Raw genomic sequence first — 19781 nt, forward strand, 5'->3', positions numbered from 1 at the left:
TGCTTAACCAAAAGGTCTTGCAGGAGTATTAAGAATTTTCAAAAGCTTTATGACTCCAGAAATGTGCAGCTTCCAACTGTTACCTGTCCGGCGTTGGGGCCACATGACACTACAGTGAGTGAAAGAAGGGAATTTCAGGTAGAGAGATTTGAGTCATTTGTAGGAAAATCAATAAATGCTAAATACTGAGTGTTTTCTGCTAGGTACAGCTACCAACAGGCAGTTCACCACCTCCCATCCGTTGCCATTTCTATTATTCTGTGCCACGCAATATATGCTGTGATAGTCTAATTTGAATGTGATGACAATGTGGATAATGCAGTTTATTTTTGGGAGGATGAAAGCCTGAATAAAGGTTATCATTTTAGGAGAAGCTGACGATGGAAAAACTCATCCACTGTGTGACATGATCAGAACAGCTGGGGATGTAATGTGGAGAGTGGGGGAGAAGAGAGCCAAGGTATTTTGTATGTTCAAGAAATATATACAACATCGCCATTTCTTATATCCCAGCTGTGCCTGTTAACTTCTGGAAACATGTAGAGCTCAGCAATAAAGCATACTTGACTGATATTTACTGCAATGTGCATTATAAGACATTTTCTGTCACACATTACGTTCTGAAAGAGTTAAGTAACATGAAAAAACAGGCTCAAGATTATATCTGTCATGGATGAAAATACTACATTTATGCCTCATTGTAATCCATTCATTGGTTTATGGACCCTGAGCCCTCCAGGGAGTGTCACAACTCCACATGATACTGCTGAGAGCTGTATTTTGCTTTTGGATTTCTGATTTAGCTGAAAGAAGTTTAAAAACACATGTAGCCTGACAAGTCCCTATTGGCTATACAACTGAGGAGGGTCAAGAGCATAAACTATTCCAGCAAAAGCCAGCTGTAACTTATGCTCACTAAACTGGCTGAAGATCTGCCTGTTACAGACAGTAGCATACAAGAAATTTATGCATTTTGCTAAATCCTCCCACTTTGGTTAAAATGTGCTTCATTTGGGGGATCCATCATCACCAACATCATGCCTGTGTTTTTTGAGCAACATCAAAACACTAAGGGAAATTGCACTTTGGGGGGTCTAACTCGCCTCTTAGGACTATATAGGACTTTGTCAGGTCCACTGACATCAGTAGGAACTGGTTAAAAGCTAAGGGACAGATATAATTCTCCAAACATCTCTTACTCCCAATGCTGATTTTAAAGAGAATTTAGTGCACAGTAGGGACAAAGCTTTTCCCGTCTTTCACAATAGCGAGAGATTAAATTAGACCTCAGTAATGTCACCTCCCCATCCTGACTAGTACTGCTGCTTATTGGACTTTTAACTGTTGGAAGCGGAAGAACTGTACATTTGGGCACACATAATCTTCAGCCAAAACGGGTAAGGAGTTTGCATTTTCTGGACTGTAGTGTCTTTGCTTGGCAAAGAGATTTTTTTTTTTTTTATTATTTTTTTTTTTTTAAGGAGAGTGACTGGGATAGGAAATTTAGGATGGAATAGGGATATTTAGGATGAAAATTGGAAGTCACAGGACTCCTTCTCCCATCATTCCTTGGCTTTTTAAGAGATAGCTGAGGAGTCCAGATAGGCCCAATACTCTTCTCTATAACAGATCCATTTTTCACTTGACAGCCTGAAGCTATGCTCCGTTCAAACTTAAATGTCTCAAGGTTATTTATCTTGTTTTCAGGAATGGGTCCTACCTAACTGTCTGTGGGCACTTCCTACAGCTGCTGTGCTTTGCTGGGGAGTGAATGTGACCAGTTTAACTGTTACAGTTCAACAACAGTTAAAGAAATATCAGCAAGGCACTTGATAGGACTTGTTTTGTTGCATAACACAGAGGGCTGGATCTGTTTCTTACAGTTAAAAATTAGACCAGCTCAGTTCTGGATGTCTAACAGAAGGAATGTGCAGTACCCTGCTCTAAAAATGGAGTTCAGGCTCTCATGTGCAGTTGGTAACGGTCTTTGCTTATTCATATCATATTGTAGGCATCTATCTTTGTATTTGCTTTTTATCTTTAAGTGGGAGAAAACATTTAAAAATTAGATTCTTTAGTCTAAGGCACACTATCAGACACCTTTGGGTGTTACAGTCCATGCCTCTGTGGAAAACTCAGAGGCTCTCTTAGAAGATAAGTATGCATATGGCTATCTAACACCAACTTACTGAATTCTTAGCATTGCATATCTGTCTAACACACAAATGTGATAATACAAAGGTGTGTGTGTATATGCACATATATCTAGATAACTTTTACTTTAATAATATCTTTCCCAATGTACGCTGCACACATTTAAAGACACAATGATGATTAAAATCATAGGAATCCACTGCTTGCTCTTACACCTCCTTTTGTGTGATAAAAATAGTCTAAGTGAGCAAAGTTTTCTTGCTTTTGCGAAAGTCACATTCAGTGCTATGAAACAGTGACATTAAGCAGTACTATGTGAAAAACTGGAAGCATTAATTTTAATATGACACACACCTATCTTGCTTAGATATTTTTGCACTTTTTTTTCTTTTCCATCTTAGCTGCAAGACTCTGCAGTTATATATATTATTTTTCCTGTCATTCCCACTACATTGACTGTCCCCAAACAGGTTTGGGCAACTTAAAAGCTTTTTTTCTACCTCCATTTAATTTGGGCAAAATCTGAACCATCACCAAAGCAACATTCAGCAGAAAATGCAGTCAAGATATCTACAGAAACCATAAAAATCCTGAACTGGTTTATGAAGAGTGATAAGTACCAAAACTTAAGAGACTAGCACATACTTCATTACTTTGACAGAGGCAACTCCATAGTTTTTATTTTATGGTTTGACTTGCATACCATGGTATACTAGATTAAAATAGCACAAAAATTGTGTATGAATTGCTCAGGAACTCCTGAAAAGAGATTATTTAAGTATAGTCAGAAATGGAACAAATTGCTTCCTACTTCGAAATATTAAAAAAAAAAAAAAATCACAATGAAATACAAATAATATAACAGAAGCATTATTGAGACATGCAAGAAATACAGAAAAATACTGCCTTCTGATAAGAAAAACACCCTGGTTGCTGGTACATAATACATGGGATATCTGTTAGCTGAATTTTGTGTTAAGTAAATCCATAAATATGAGTATCATTTGATATTTTCATGCAAGATAATTATTTTAAAATATGAAGCTATGGGAAGAATTTTGATTTGAATCATTGTCTTTGTATCTTAATGCTGACTGTGACATGGAATGATGTAAGGAAGGTAGAAATCCAATCTCATCCCTTTTACTGGGGTTCACACAGACCCTCTGGTATTTCTGAAGGCTTGGAAAGGCAAAGTTGGCATACAGTGTTTTCCATATCTTATTTCCTCCTTTGGTGAAAATTCCGGCAATGATTAATGACATTTACTATAGAGACATCCAAGACAGTTGCAAAGTTTCTAACGCAACCTCTTCTGTAAGCTGTGCTCTTTGTCTTTTTAATGTATGATGTATCAGAATACCAAAATGCAACTGAAATAGAGATAATAAAAGGAACCATTGTGAACGACTTCTAGTGTGCAAATTCAGATGCTTTTTAAATATTATATGATGATGGTTTGCAAAGTATCTAAAAAGACTGTGTCTTTGCTCAGTGATGGTAGAAGTGCTTCTGTGTGAAAAGCTCTGTCCCTGGATCGGTGCTATTTATGCCCAGAGAGTAGCCACTGCTGTGAGGACAGTCCTGTAGGTCATAGATCAGGGCACTAAAACATGCAGTTTGTGAGCTCCTCTGCTTTAGTGGTAACGTAGGAAAACCTGACTGCTGAAAGAGCATCCTTCCAGCATCTTCCACCTTCCTGTTTGGTTTTAAGTCTGGCTTACAGTTGAGCTGAGCTGGAGAATTTGAATGATTTTGTTGTCAGTGCTTAGAGTAGATGCTCAGCTTGTTCAAAGTTATGTTTATAGGTGAAGTGAAAACAGTTTTCATTAGAAGAGGATGTGTCTTATCTTCCTACTAAGGTTTATTAAAAATATGTAACACCTGATAATTTAACACCCAATGAGTGCCTGCTAAATTTCCCCCGCTCTCTGTCACGCACATACACACATCTACACACAAACAGAGGAATGCTTCGCCACTGCCAAACTATGTGCCAAGATTTTGTTCACTTTAATCTCAATCATATGAGTTAGAGAACCATGAAACAAAGTTTCTACCAAGTATGCTGACAGATTTTTAGTTCTAGTGGCTCCACAGGGCATCACTACAAGTACACTAAGAAACTTTTCTTATTAAAGATTTCTGAGCTGATCCGTTTTCCATTTAAGTCAACATGAGCAGTATCACCATAAAGAACTCAACACTTGCTAACTGATACCATACACTCATCAGACTTATTTCATTCCTAAGTAAACAAAAAGTTGTGGTACCTCCAACACCATTGTGTGGTTACTGCTGGCCCAGGAAAGCCATTTGGTGGCAGCTACTTTGGTATGTTATGTCACATAACACCATGTCAGTTCAGGACTGACAAACCTAAACATATGGTTTGAAATATTGGGGGAAACTTTTCCTGAGATGATGGGGGGAAGAGGCTTGGAATAGCCTCTTCCTGTCTTTGGAGGGCTTTCTTATTTTCTGAAGACATCTCAGAGAAGATCCATCACCTTACCCTTGGTTTGGAGGGGTCCATGGTGATTTTTTTGAGTCTCAATATTACCTGTAAATGGTCCATAATCTGGGCAACGGAATAAGTTCTTGTTCTTTGTTTTTAAATCCTGAGAGAAAATCTGAATATTTACATTTCTGATCCAAACATGTAAAGTTTAAGACCCTGGTCCAATAAAACACTGAAACATTTCCTCAACTGTAAGGAAAACCAATAACTACAAAATAGATTTATTCAGGTCCTTAAAGAGAAATCTCCATTTTGATGAACAGAGGCTGGTATCAGTAAAGCAGGAATTCTAGAAAGAAATAACCTATGTCCATTACAAAGTAGAATAAGCATGAGAAAGCAGTTCCTAACAGCAATATCTGTTTCCTGAGAGTTTCAGTTATTTGAAATGCATCATCTCTGGCACCAAAAAGAAGAGGTGCATGAAGGAATCATGAAGAGAGCTGGATCGGGCTGGCTGGAGCCGCTCAGTATCCAAGTGATATGGTTGCGTTGTGTTATGAAACAAAATGGCCACATTTTGCTCTCATTTACATATATGTCATTCCTCCCAAACCAGGCAGCATTGTTTGTCTGCGTGAAGACAAAAAGAAGTTGGTTTGCCATATAATTACATCCATGATCCGTGAGGATCCTGATTATAATAAAACAATCTGCTAAGAGAATATACAACTGAAGATCTTTAAGAGACTTGTAGATTCCTTAGGGGTTTATCATGCAGTAGCCAATTTAGAGACAATTCAGTTACTAGATTGCTAACAATATCGGTTGCAGAAATTCAGGGAGGTAAAATGAGTTAAAAAAATCTTTTCTTAAAGAAGTGAAAGCCTTATTATAAACCCTCCTTTTTAAGCTGCCCTCGTAGTTTGCCCTCTGCCTTGCTCCTGAAGCTTTCTGTTGGTACAATTTCTCTCACTTAGGTATCAATCCCATTAGACTGCTATATTATATGGTTAAAACATTGATGTAACACAAGCTGCTACAGCAAATAATTGAAGTAATAAAATACAACTGCAGTTATTTGCTCTCTTGAATTGCAGGCAGCGAAAAGGAGACAGAGTGTTTTAAACTGACCCCATAGTGTTGCATACAGACAGCAAAACTTTTTTTTTTTTTTTTTTAAAGTGTTTTATTGCTGTAAAACATTTTTGAAAAAAAAGATAGTGTAGTTGTAGTAATTTCCCCCCCCACACACACACACAGAGGAAAGGCAATTAGTCTACATTGTGAAATTATGCCTTCACAATTCTATTTTAAAACCATAACTTTATTTTTAAACAGCAGGGATGTTGAAAGAATCCGAAACTACAACTACCTCCTTTTTTACCCCTAAAGGAACTTAATGGACTTAACTTTTGTCTGTGTGTGTCTATGTGTGTGTGTGTGAACATCTCCTCTAGCCAAGATTCATTTTGTCAAGTGTTAGCCCAAAGTGTTCTGTTAATGGCTGAACTGTAAAGTCTCACTAAATGGGGTTTGCAGCAGAAATACTGCCAGCAACTTTTCTATGATGGCATGTGGACTGTACCAGGGCACAGTGCTTTACATTCTTGGTTTATTCAGGAGGAAAAGAGAGGATTTTTGTGTTTATCTTTTTTTTTTTTTTTTTTTTTTTCTTTTTCATGACTAAGAGGTGGATACCCTTATGTGTGAGTTTCCCTGAATCTGACTCTGACCAGAGGGTATGTCAGGACCTTCATTTTCTCTTTGGCACAGACTAAGCAACAGAGACAGTCAGCTGGCTTTATATTTCTCTACACTTTTTGTTTCAGCATGTACAAATGTCAACTACTTGATTTACACAGTATATTAACATTATTTTAATATCTAGAAAATGTTGTTTGATTCTTTTTTATTTCATAGGTTAAGTGGTTTATTTTATTTATTAAGCCTATTGAAAAAGATTTTATGGAAAATTCTGAAGACAAAATGCCCTGTTTCTTTCTACATGTTCACTAATAGATATATTATACAATGCTAGAAAAAGGCAAAAGGCCAAACTCATCTCTGGTGTAATTCCAGTAAAAGCAATAAAATTACACAAGGCATGAATTTGGCCCAGGCATTGCAAATGTTACTCTGGTGCACACTGAGCGTCTGCTTGTTGTTACTGGCAAGGCTTAAAATACAAATCCCCCTTTTTTTTTTGTAGAAATGGATACATTTCTCTGGAACAGATTAATCAATGAAACAGGTATCAGGTAACTATGACAAAGACAGCAACTGGTTCAATGCCTGCCTTTTTTATGGCTTTTTCTTCTTCTAACTAGCCTACGGTCCCTGCTTTCAAATTTTTTAAATATATGTTTATTCTCTCTTTTGTGCATTGTCATTGCAAGGCTTTTATTCTTTTTTTTTTTCCCCTGTTGTTGTCTCCTTTTCTCTAATTTGTCTTGTATGCCCTTCCGTGATGTTTCCTGTTGACACTTCTTGATATTTTTTCTAACTCAGAATGTGGCTTTCTAGCAGACACAGAGGCCCCAGAGTGAATACCCTTCAGAGCCAATTCTGACTTGGACCTTGCACAACGCTATTAACTGACTCTTACTCTAAGAAAGGTGGCTATAGTGGGATTGCCTGAGCCCGAAGACAGAAATGGTTCAGGAAAGCTTGCCAATATGTTTGCACTAAATTCAACCACTCTTAATTTCTACTCAAGAAAAGAATAATAATAATAAAAAAATAAAATCCCAAACCAATTTAAATCACAAACTTGCTAGGACTTTTCTCAGAACTTTGTTGTTTTATATTGCACTCATCTGTACATTTAAGTTTATGCTTGTTGGCCACTTTAAAGTAAACATAGTTCAATGCCCTCAGAAACAGTTTTCTTCAGCACACTAGAATTCCCTGGAAAAAGGCTTTATCTGCTGACCTGCTGGATATTTTTGTGTGTGTGTAATTTTTTTCCTATCAGTTTGGTGGTGTTTTTTTGTTTTGTTTTGTTTTGTTTTTGTTTTTGTTTTTTTAAATTCAGTGCATATAAAAGTTGGGAGCAGAAGCCTCCTTGGAACATGATAGAATCATAAAAGTCTTCAGGAATCTCATCACAAGCTAAACAGTACAAATTGCACATTCTTCATGGAAGTATTAGCTTTTAGTGCGTGCCTGGATCCAAGCATAATAGATTATCCCAAAGTGGGAAAGAATGAACAGTACAAAATTAGCAGAACTGGGACTCAGATCATTTGGTGGAGCAATATGATCTCTGTACTTTCAGGGAACTGAATTCTAAAGCCACTGGAAACAGTATGTAAAATTATATCAGAGTAAGCAAGGAAGCATGTGTAGGCCTGTGAGAAGGGAAAAAAAAAGGTTGGAAAATACCTTTCTAGAGGAAAATATGTACTGAAAAATCAGTGAATGAGCTTGTAGGAAACAAACTGCTGTTCGTGAACAATTTCTTGCTTTGAGGATAGAAATATGTTAAAAGATACAACAGAGAGAAAACAGAAAATACATTTCAGTGGTTGTTCAGGGGCCAAGGGCTGTTGGAGAATAATCCTGCACTCAGAAATATAAAACTGCACAGGATAGGTCGGTCTCCTGAGGTTTCCCTTCTTCTCAAGGAAACCTTGCCAGAACAAATCCTTTATGCCACCAGCTGATGGGTTTGGTCTAATCGTGCTGGGAAGTAGCCCAGGAACACTGTGCATTTAATGGAAGCTCCAAGATGGTGGTGAGCATACTCTGGCAAAACTACCCTGTACTTTCCAACTCCCTTCTTCAGGTTCTCAGGAATGGGAATGAATTATTTTTTGTGAACAAAATACATTAAAAAAAAATATTGCTTAGGATAAATACACCCGGGGGGAACAAGTCACTGAACAGAAATTTAATAATTCAGAATATTACAATACATATAGGGATATAAGCTGCAAGAGGTTGTATATAGTCACTATTAAGACATACCTTGGCTGCACAGACCTCATGTCTTTTGCCATCCTCACTGTGCTCCTATAATCTACTAACAACATCATACTGAAGACAGTGATCCCAGCATTGGAGTCATCAGCTTTAGGAGGTGTTTGGGATTTTTTTTTTTTTTTTTCCAATTCTTCTGCAGTGTTTTATTCCATTAGAAAATGAGATAGCATTAACTGCTTTAAAAAACTCTTTTTTTCACGGCTATATAAATATATTCACAATACGTTATATTTTTAAAACTCATTTCCTCTTCGCTTAACTCCTTGAGATAACTGAACTCTTTTATGTAAACTTTCTACCAGAATACTGACTACCTTTTAAGCGGTATATGATTTAGAAGGTAATGAAATATCACTTTCTTTTTCTTTCTTCTTTTTTTTTTTTTTGTATAAATAGGTTTTAAAGTGCTTTTAGCTGCACTTTAGCTTTTAGATTAAGAGATAAAACTGATGAAAGGGACACAACCTTCTGTCACAGGGCAGCATGGCGTTTGGGAGGTGAGGTAGTTTAAAATGCCATTTTTATCTTCATTTCTTTTCATTGAGATGACTGTATTTCTTTACTACATCCCATAAGGTACTTTATCTTTGCCCATAAAGACATTTTCTTCCTTAAACACTGAATATTTTGCAGTATGAGACTTTGTGTGTGTGCATTTCTGCAACGGTACTATGCACAATCAAATCGCAGCGATGGACGTTAAAGCCAAACTCAGTCTTGATTTCAGGTGCTTTGGACGCCTTTGAGAAATCTGATTTTCAGAGAGCAAGCACTTAAAACTTCTTTCAAAACCGTATCTTCTTAAAACTGCACACCCAGCCTGTAAGTGCCTAATGGTCATTTCTGAAGTCTCGCTAGCATACCCGGTCCTACCCCAGCAGATCAGCCCCCAGAACAAGAGCTCTATGCTCACGGATCTTTTTTTTTGTGTGTGTGTCGCTGCTCTTATTTAACATGATTTGTTCACTGGGGCTCAGAGCAATGAAACCCAGTAAATAATACACTGGACAAACAGAGAAGATAACAAAAGGAAATAGTTAAGGTACTATAATAATTTTAGCCATTCTTTTTTCAGGTCACTATAATCTGCCCAAAGATAACTAATTGTTCAAAGTAAACATTCCACTCCAACCACAAAAGGAATCCATTACACAAACATATAATTCACAGTCATTTTTAGTGGGTTGTAAACAGTTTGGAATGAGCATAAAATGGGACAAAAATCAAAGTGAGCATTTAGAAATGAAAAAGTGTTTGCTACAAAAGGTCAGTCCCTTTACTTGGCAAACTATGTAGAAAAGCCTGGGAAAATGTTGAACACACAAGCAGTAAGGGAATTTTAAAGCCAACAACCTCCCTGTTTCTTTAAACAGACATCGGAACCTATAACTGGATCCTGTCAAACAAACGACAGCAAAAAAACATAACAGCTGCTAAGAAGTAAAGTTGAAAGATAAAGTTTTCTAAGCTAAGAACCTTCTCAGAAGTGGACTAAAGGTCTTTCTTAAATCTTTAGGCAAGGTTATGGATCCCAGGGTGGCTTTTAGGCATTGAATCAAATATGTAATTTTGTGTATCATTCCTGTCAGAGCATCCTGTGCTCCAAGAAAAGCAACAGAAAACAATGTCTGCAATGTCCAGTTTAGAGTGGATACGGTACCTGTAATCATCAGCTTTGCTGCCTGCAGTGTCATTTTTCAAGTCATTTAGGCTGATTTGAGAACACTAACTTGGATTTGGGAACGGAGGGAGAAAATGAAGGATGTTTCAAAAGAGAGATTAAAGTTAAATTATATTTCCCTGGAGCATTAGTACTGTATTTCTTTACAAAACCTAAACTACACTAGATACCCTTGATAGGTTTAAGATACTGACTGCTCGGGGTGTTCATTTACTCTCTCATTAGACACACAGACAAATGATCATCCCTGGAAAAGGGTTCAGTATCAGACTGTTTTCACATGATAAAATGTTACTATGAGAAGTACTGGATGGCATTCTGTTTAGGTACAATGCAGACTGTTTTTTTTTGTTTGTTTGTTTTGGTTTTGTTGTTTTTGTTTTTGTTTTTGTTTTTTTAATGCGTTCTATTCATGCCTTTCACATATTTAAATTAAAAAAAAAAAATGCAAAAAAACGGCCAGGACTTTTAAAGGGTTGTGGATAACAAAATAAATAGGTGACTCAAGAAATGACTGGAAATAATATCTGGCCTAGAAACACCAAAAGTCTTGCAATGGGCCCCACCCTTGGCAGGAGTGCACAGCATGTAAGTTATAGTACACTGGGAGGATTGTCCCAGGCTTCCCTTGAAGCAGCGCTCAGCTCAGGGTTGGGGCTACCTATCAGGAGACTTTCTGGGGACTAGAAAAAGTGTGGAATACAGACTGAAAAATTCAGCTCAACAGATAGCCACAGAAAAGTCTGAGGTACATCCAAGGTAGGTATGGAAGGCAAAGTAAAAGACTACATGGAAAAAACAAGGAATACACAGTTTCATGAAATAATTTCCCTCCAAGTCCCTGAGAAAGTTAAAAGTTAAGAAATGTTAGTAAAGTTTGAGTAGCCACAGTACTTCTTCAATCTGATCATTGCATGGTTCAGAATTATTCTCTTATCCTCACCAGTTCTCATCATATACGTGGGATTTTTTATCCATTTAGGATATTGATACCAAGGGTGCAACGCTCTTTGCTATATTGACTGTATATCCTATTATGCTATCGACTTCAGTGGCACAGGTAGTACAGCTAAATACTTGGGAGAAGACATTCATCAAAAATTTATGAATGAGTAAAAAAATACAAGAAGAATGAAGAAAAAACCTGAGCTTGCTTAAAAAAAAGAAATGTGACAATCGCCTTGCAAGTTTACAAGAATAGGAACATTTTTATTGACTCTATTATTCCACTACCAGCTCTGCAAGATGGCTGAGTGAATGTAGAAAGACCCTCTGATTCCCAGTCTTATTTCAATAACTACAAATAGCAAAAGAAGCTGAAAAAAAAAATTATAAATTCACTCTTGAACAAGTGAATCCTTGTCATATAGATAAATATGCATTATGGTGTGAGAATTTTTAGACCAAACCTTATAAAATATCTCTGTCCTGAAATGGTGAACAAACAACCAGTAGCCTGGGGGATAAATGACCAAACTCTGATCTAAGTTACAGCAAAATACTTTCAAAATAATTCCTTTGATTTCAGTGCAGATACTAAATCTAAAATAGTGTAACTGAACAGGAAATCTTGCCAACAGTTAATGACACCCTCTACATTTTTAATCTGTGGGAGAATATTACTACAGTTGGCTATTGTATGTAACCTCATCTACACAGGAAAATGTACTAATTAATATGGTTTATTCAGATCACTGATAGACTTTCTCTCTGTGCACATGTTTTAAAAATCAGAAAACCAAATACAAAAATCAATAGGTAAGCAATAATCAAACCCGTGAGCTGATAAATAAGAGCACAACCGTTCAGCAAAGCATGAATGTTTTGTGAGCAACATTTAGGGTTAGTCTGCTAAGGTCTTTTTTCCTAATCATCCTTTATTTTAAACGAAGCATGCGAGTAACATTTTTTGGTACAGTTACAGTATGTAGATGATATATTTTCTAAATAGGAAAAAAAGCTTTTCTACCACAGCCAATATGCCAGCTGTACTGAGTATCTAGGCCATCTTACTAAGACTATGAAAGTAAACATACAGTTTTCATTAAATGTGCCTTTCCCATAATTGGTACATAAGTATTTCCCATGACTCTGCAGTTGAGTATCTTGGCTGGAGGCATATCTGGCCATTAAGAGGAGGGCTTCAGATCTGTTGAGTCTCAGCCATGCCGGGAGACTTGGCACCTCCACATACTGCTTCCTAATACCAACCCCGGTATAAAATGTCATCAGAAGCTTGCATAAACATTGGACTTAGCTTCACATAAATTACTGCTGTCCTGAGATAGTTTATGCCAGAACTTAGTAAAAACAACACTTTGAGTAAATAGAATGTGAGTAAATGCAAGCATCTTAATCCAAGAATATGATAATAGAAAAAACTGTATATCGAATATAAACCCATAAATATAGCGATAAAATTAAATTTTTAACTCATGCCATATGATTAGCTTTTATTTACACATTAGACTAACTAAAAGGGGGAAACTTCTCTAAGTCACAGCGAGTTTGAAGGAAACACAAGAACAATAATGCAATACTCGGAAGGATGAACTCCTTTCAAGAAACAGTGATCTTTTCATTTTCCTCCGTGGACATTTCTCTGATAATCACACAGATAATAAACATCTAATTAGGTGTCTTGGATTTTTCTATTACAGTTCAGCCGTGCAAGGACCTCTGGCTTCTCTTCTCCTGGAGGAGTGGTCAGATATCACAAAACATCTATGAAATATCTAGCCCATCTTTTGGAGAACCTGTGCTAAGATCATAACTGAACAGTCAGTTAGACATGTTCTGCATGGTGTGGCACTTTTGTAATCTAATCTCTGCCTTTCCTTTTCATGTTCTGAATTTCTCCTCACAATTCCTCCTCTATTAATAGTCACTTCACACATTTCTCCCTTTTCTTTGTCTCTTTCTTTATCCAGCCTCCAGCCTTCCTCCAAAAAACCAATGCTACTATCTCCCCCTACCGAACGGTCTCCAGGTTTTTAGTCTCTGACTTCCTGCCAATCATTCTGGGAATAATAATATCCCAGTGCTCTCTTTGTTGTATAATTAAAGCATGAATTTTCCAGAGTTTGAAACTCCAGGGTAGTTTTATTGCACCTTTCACTGTAAAACCAGGTAACAATGATGGAATTAAAATAGCTTTTTTCCTTTGTGGTTAACGGTCTAAGTATCTTTTTATTTTTCATTGTTCTGAGATTCCAGTATATGGCAGTGACAATGGGTTCACCCAGCCTTATTCTGAAAATAAATTTTCTATCTTTTGCAAGATATATGTTTCCCCAGATCCCTGGAACAAGTTGTAAACTTGTAACAGATGGTGATGAAGCCTCACATTTTTATACAATACATTTTAAGATTCTGCATCTACCGCATGTACCTTCCAAAGAAAATGACCTTCAATGAGAGAAGATACACTCTGCAGAAAGGAAGGCAGGCAACGGTGTTAAGTACATCTTTTTTATATTATGAAAATCCTTCTCATTAATCAAAACTTTTAATGAGGATGAATACTCATTCCAATATTCTTACAATATTATGGCTTTTAAAAATAACTGTAAAAATTAGACACCTGCACACATTAAAATAATATGGTCACGCTAGAAGAATATTTATTTTGGTTGAATGCAATTCAGGACTTAGGAAAAAGTATTGGCATTACACTCACCAGAGACTTCAGAATGAAAGTTACTGACATTTTATTGATATTTAGCATTTGCCTACCCAGAGAAAGATTAAAACAACAACATGTCAAACAAAATATAAGGAATAATCAGCATGAGTGGGTTCTATTAGTGTCTTATCATATAAAGAAAATGAAGATACAGAATGTGATATAGTTCAGCTCATAACTATATTATAAATTGAACTACCTTGGCAATTCAAGCAGAGTTACAAGGTTAAAGTTTTGATTACTAAAATCTTAAAAAAATAGAGTTAAATGTTAAGGAACTCACCTCTTTTTTCAACAGCTTTTATACACAGTCTTACAAACTGTGGGACTGTAGATTTCTCATGCTCACAAACCAAGTGCAAATGGGAGCCAAAAATTTGATCTACATTTGGAAAAAAAAAGAGGAAGATACATTAAGGCATATTATTAGTAGTGGGACTTTTTTCTCTTCTGAGCTTGCATATTAATTAAAAACTCAACTACTGATGATGGACAAAGTCAGAAACAAATCCAGTTTGATTCCTAGTGGTCATTAGCTTCTGCCACACAACCAAATCTCTCAGTATCTGCCACCCATAGCACTTGGATACTTCCCCCTGGGTTCAAGTTTCAATTGCTATTTACACCTTGACTTTGACCTTTCTGAGGCTTGAGGGTCTCTGAAGTTTTCTTGGACCTGTCATAAAAACGCAAAGGCCATTCTAGAGATACAGCTCCATATCTTGTTAAATCCAAAGTTCTACATGATACTAACTGTTGTTCCAACCCTGAAACACATACTGTTGGGTAGGTTGTCTTCTCCATGCAGACAGTTTCATTCTTTGCATCATTAGGCCTTAGTAGAATGTAATCTCGTCTTTACAAGAGGGTTTTGTGGTTTTTTTAATCATCAAATTACCTGTTTAAAAAATAGAAGATACTAGAAATCTTTTGATGAGGACCGAATCTTACACTCGGTGTAACTTGTGATCTGTGTTGTTTCTTTGATGAATAATCATTTAATTAGATAATGCTACCTTTCAATTTTTATGCTTTTAAAGTTTTGATCAACTTTAAATGTTGATCTTAAAACATATTTGTATAAGGTTAAACTCTTCGGATTACTAATTAGCTCCCTGCACCTCATTTCTACTCTATATGTTTGAGAAATTATGAAAAGAGCAATCAGTAATGGGGACATTGTCAGTTAGAATCAAAATGAATCAAACAGATGAGAGAAACTGCTCAATAGGAGCCAGTTAAATGCTCAAACAATAGGAGTGTACTATCATCATTTATGCAAAGAGACAGTCTCCATATAGCATTTCAACAGAGTACTACACTTTGGAAATCGGCGTAGAGGCTTTGAAAATGTTTTTATAGACAGCTGAAAGCTAGTAGCACAAGGCTGGGCTCTGCACAGCAAACCCAACAAGGACTCTCACTTGTAGAACAGCAGGAGCTCCTGCTGTCCCCTGCAGCTCCCAGGGCACTGGGTATTTCCTCCACGGTCAGTCCCACCACCTTCTACAATAATTAGTCTGAGCGCTTCTCCCCCCGAGCAGCACACCTTTTTGTCACTAACAGGGAAACCCCGTTTGTTTATTTTCTGCTTTACAAGGAGCTTTGTTTTTCTGTCGTTAATCACTACTATTTCTTACTAAGCTAAGATTTCAAGAGCAACTTGATTGCCTTTTCTTTCCTAATACCCCAGAGTAGGGAACAATCAGGGAAGCAACTTGGGGTGCATGGGATGGTTTGGACTTCTTGATGTGTATCAGGGAAGTTTATTCCAACATCTCCCAATGCATGTGATCTGCATTCTGGTAGAGTACATCAAAGCCTGAATTTAAGTTAGTCGGAGTTTCGGCTGCAGAAGGGATGGAGGACTGGGTTCACAGAACTGCACTGAAGAAGGTTGTGTGCATGTGTGGCGTTAAGCATTAGCGAACAGTCTGTTACATGTTTTGGGGTTATGTTTCTGACAAAGCACAGTCTGGTTACATTTTCTTCATAAAACATTTATAGCTGCCTTCAGTGGTAATTATATATACAGAGATTTATGATTAAAATGTACTAGCACTTCCTCTTTTGACATCTTAATTGTTTTTTTTTAAAATTTTAGCAAAGACCTGTCAAATTCTTTGCATAATATGGAATGGTCTCCAATGTAAAATATTTAAAAAAAAAAAAAAAAGTAAAAATGTCTCTTATTTGGTGGACAAAGACACTTGTAAACAATTTCAGAAGTAAAACAGGCAAAGAACGGCACTGTGTTTAGATGGCAATACATGAAGAACAGAAACAAAATTAATTCATGAATGCTCAGCAGCTTCTATTCTCTACTATAACCGCTTTATAACCGACTTCCAGGATTATTTTGCAGTTACTCTTTCAGTCCCCAGTATGAATGCAAAATACTTGGTGTCCCTGGGAGGAAAATTTTAAAAGGCTGGAAATTGTTATGCAGTTCTCACCTAGTCCATTATTTCTTTTCTGGATGCAGATTCTGCACCTTCTCCGGCAAAATGTCTAACCTCATTTTAAGTACCTTTCAGTATATGGATATAACCGCATTCTACATCCTGCAGTTAAGCTTCAAAACACCTCTTCTTTAGAAAACAGGATTGTTGTCTTGAACGGAAAGGGCAGCAAATCAATATTAAGAGTAGCTGGGTATCAAAAGACATTGTAGTAAAACAGCACACAACTTCTCTGGATTGCTTTTTTTCCCCCTTCTAGAAAGTCATGAGTATTTGTAAGTACCTGACCTCATGAGTCATCCAAATACTCTGAATTCTGGGTAATCCTGAACCGCAAACTCCGTGACTCTCTCTAGTCAATTGATTTTTTTTGCTGGATCTGTTTCTGTACATAAACATGGGAATGGCAGTAGTTACACTGCCATATTTACACTCTTAGAGGCCACAGGAATAGTTGAGGAAAACTCAGATAAAATTGAGTTGTGCAGTATTTTGAAAACAAGAAATTATAAGAATGGCAAGTTACTAACTTTTGTAAACTACATTTAGGTGTAGCTAAGATTAAAATATTATTTTCTTATTCTTTTATAGGTGTGTATAAGTATATATATTTTAGAAGCAGTTTAAGGGGAAACTGTCCAGGAAATTTTTGCCGTAAATAAGAACTGCTCCCAAAGGGATAAAAGAAGGAAAAAAGCCTTTGTTTGATTTATTTGTGATAAGGCCCTTCAAAACTTCATTTTTTATGACTTGAAGAAAAAAAGATGTACACAACACTCCTAACCTCCTGTTATGACAGTTTATGTTTCCTATCCAGCTTATTTAACTCAAATGCCTGGGAAATAGACACAATTACCACCTTATGGAATGCTACTTAACTTTAAATGCTCCCCTCTGAATAGAAAACCACTTTATCTTCTCAGAGTTATTCCAGTTTCTCAGGAATTATTTCCTCTATAGGCTCCTGAAATGCTCTTGTTTCATCATTTAAAAATTTAAACTAACAATTGTTCAGAAATATCTTTTATTAGAACAAAGGCAATTCCCATACAGTGGATTCTGTTCACAAGAGCTTGTACAAAGGAGCTGCATACTATGCCCATATACAGCTTTAATCATTCACTCTTTCAGCTGTTATCAATTTAAAACCAATGAAACTCCCACACTGAGTCCATTTGAGCAGTCAATTTTAATATCTTGGGGCATCTGTAGTTATTCTGAATTGGCTGCAAAAGCAGAACTAACAAGTTAAGCTCTAACCATAAGTCTACATCAGGCTGGTAAACCATACATCAAACACAGACAGTTAGTCAATACTGTAGTATGAAAAACCAACAAGCATTTTTAAGAAGAGCAATATATTCATAATATGTTTGGTGGTATGGTTTACATTACACATCCCTGATATCCACACATTAAACTTTCTATTTAAGATGGTGGGATGTGTGACAGCTTTGCACATGGATATAAAATGAGACACCAGAAGAGGAGGGAATGGACATTTGCAAGTTGTATAATATAAAATGATGATTACAGCTGCAATGAATTGCTCGTTCTGGGGAGCTTCAAGTTTTCCCTGAGCCTGACAGAGCTACTTTTTTGAGTAGCTCTCGCAGGCTGCAGCAAAGCCACTAATTCTGAGCTGCAGAAATCTAGTCTATGGGAGACAATACTTCTGGAAAAGAAACAATTAAAACAAAATCACTAAAGCCACATCCTCACTGAGAATGTCATTGTTTAACTGTTCTTGGTGTACATGGATGAGATGTGGCCACACTTGGAAGGAAATCATACTTCAGTGTTTTTTATTAAAAAAAAAACAGGGAAGGGCATGGCTAATATTCCCATTTCTCAGGGAGAAGCTCAAGTTCTGACATGAGAGGAGAACATATAATGGTGTAATGGCCAAGTTTTTAGAAATACAAATTATATCTATGTAATTCAGTGCCTTCCAGGAACAAAGTTAACTCTGCTACATCTGGATTTGAACTGCTGGACACTGCTGGACTACCAGAGCTTTGTATCAACTGAGTTGTTTCTTTTCTTTGCATCTGTTTGAATGTTGGGAGGGAAAAGGGGGAAAGAGAACGAAAAGGCAAAATAAGAGAGGAATGTACAGAGACAGAACAGTAGGTACCACAGTAGTGATTTTTTTTTTGAACAGGAAGGGATGCAGTTGGAAAGAGCCATATTCTGAAAGGTGACTTCTGGCTACTCAATACGTAGAGTCAGACATATTAAGTCAGACATTAAAATGATGCTGATCCCAGACAGAGGCTCCAAATAATGCCACGACGCTTTTACAATAAGTGGACCAGGTCCTCAGCTGACTGAAGTCAGTGAGGTTGTCAATGGAGCTCCCCTGATTTATGTTAGCTGGGAATCTTGCCAGTCCTTTTAACTTGGAGATTTACAATATATCGTTGATCTGTGATGGTCATCAATTTTAAAAAAAATTACATTTGTGAACAGTTACTATTAAGTGGCATATGAACTGCCAGATTTTGTTTCACATTCTCAGAAAAGGGGAAAATAGAGAGTACTGCAGACACTAGTCTCTTTTAAGAAATTATGGTGTTTTACTGGGGACAAGAGCTAATTTGAATTCAAAGACAGTGAGTCTGCCATACTCCTCAAAACAAGTCTCCAAAAATTAGGTATTTCAAAATTATCTGAATTATTTCTGACCACCATGTCAAAGGAAAAAATCAACTTGTCCAGTGTTTAGTCATCCACAGGGTTTGGGAAACGGTACTTCCTAATGTCCACATAGTGGTCAAGGAAAGCAAGAAATACCCTTGTGACCTACTGACCCTGCAAGTTAAAGACAACATTTCCCAACTTTCTCTAACTTATTATGGGCACCAGATCACTCGATAAATTCCTGTATATCCCAGAAGAACACACCAAAGGTAGGTCTTAATCTACTCTTTTGGACTTCTCATGAGCATTACACTTACTACATTGAACTACCCCAAGGTCCACTGAGATGTATGAAGCAGTAAAGATGTTTTCCCTTGTCTGGAAATAAAATGGTTGGTGATCTCTGTGCTGCTATCTGCACAACCACCAACATATGCTGAGCCCTGTTCTATAGGCTATCAAGCCAAATCACAGCTAGTTCCTTTCACTAGCAATTGAGTGGCTTTTATTTTCATCTTGAAACAGTTGTAACCATTCCAATTTTTATGCTGTTTTGGTTTTTGCCTTAACTTAGGAAATAAATTCAGTGAAGTTCCTTAGGTATCTAGCTTTTTGGGGAAAAAAAAGCCACCCCAAAAAAACCCTAGATTAATTTATTGCCAGTTTTCTTCATTTCCCACAGTGTCATTTATGTTGTTATTCATGGGT

General features: G+C 36.8%; 1 protein-coding gene across 1 annotated transcript in view; it reads right to left on the reverse strand.

Annotated features, from left to right (window-relative positions):
- The window catches only part of ARHGAP15 (Rho GTPase activating protein 15), a 312620-nt gene that overhangs the window by 117448 nt on the left and 175391 nt on the right, over positions 1 to 19781 (reverse strand). Inside the window, exon 9 of the mRNA XM_074910919.1 lies at positions 14252 to 14350. Coding sequence (XP_074767020.1) covers positions 14252 to 14350 — 99 coding nt within the window. The remainder of the gene's footprint in view (positions 1 to 14251; positions 14351 to 19781) is intronic.

This window comes from Athene noctua, chromosome 7 (assembly GCF_965140245.1).
Source record: "Athene noctua chromosome 7, bAthNoc1.hap1.1, whole genome shotgun sequence".
In the NCBI taxonomy this organism is placed as follows: domain Eukaryota; kingdom Metazoa; phylum Chordata; class Aves; order Strigiformes; family Strigidae; genus Athene; species Athene noctua.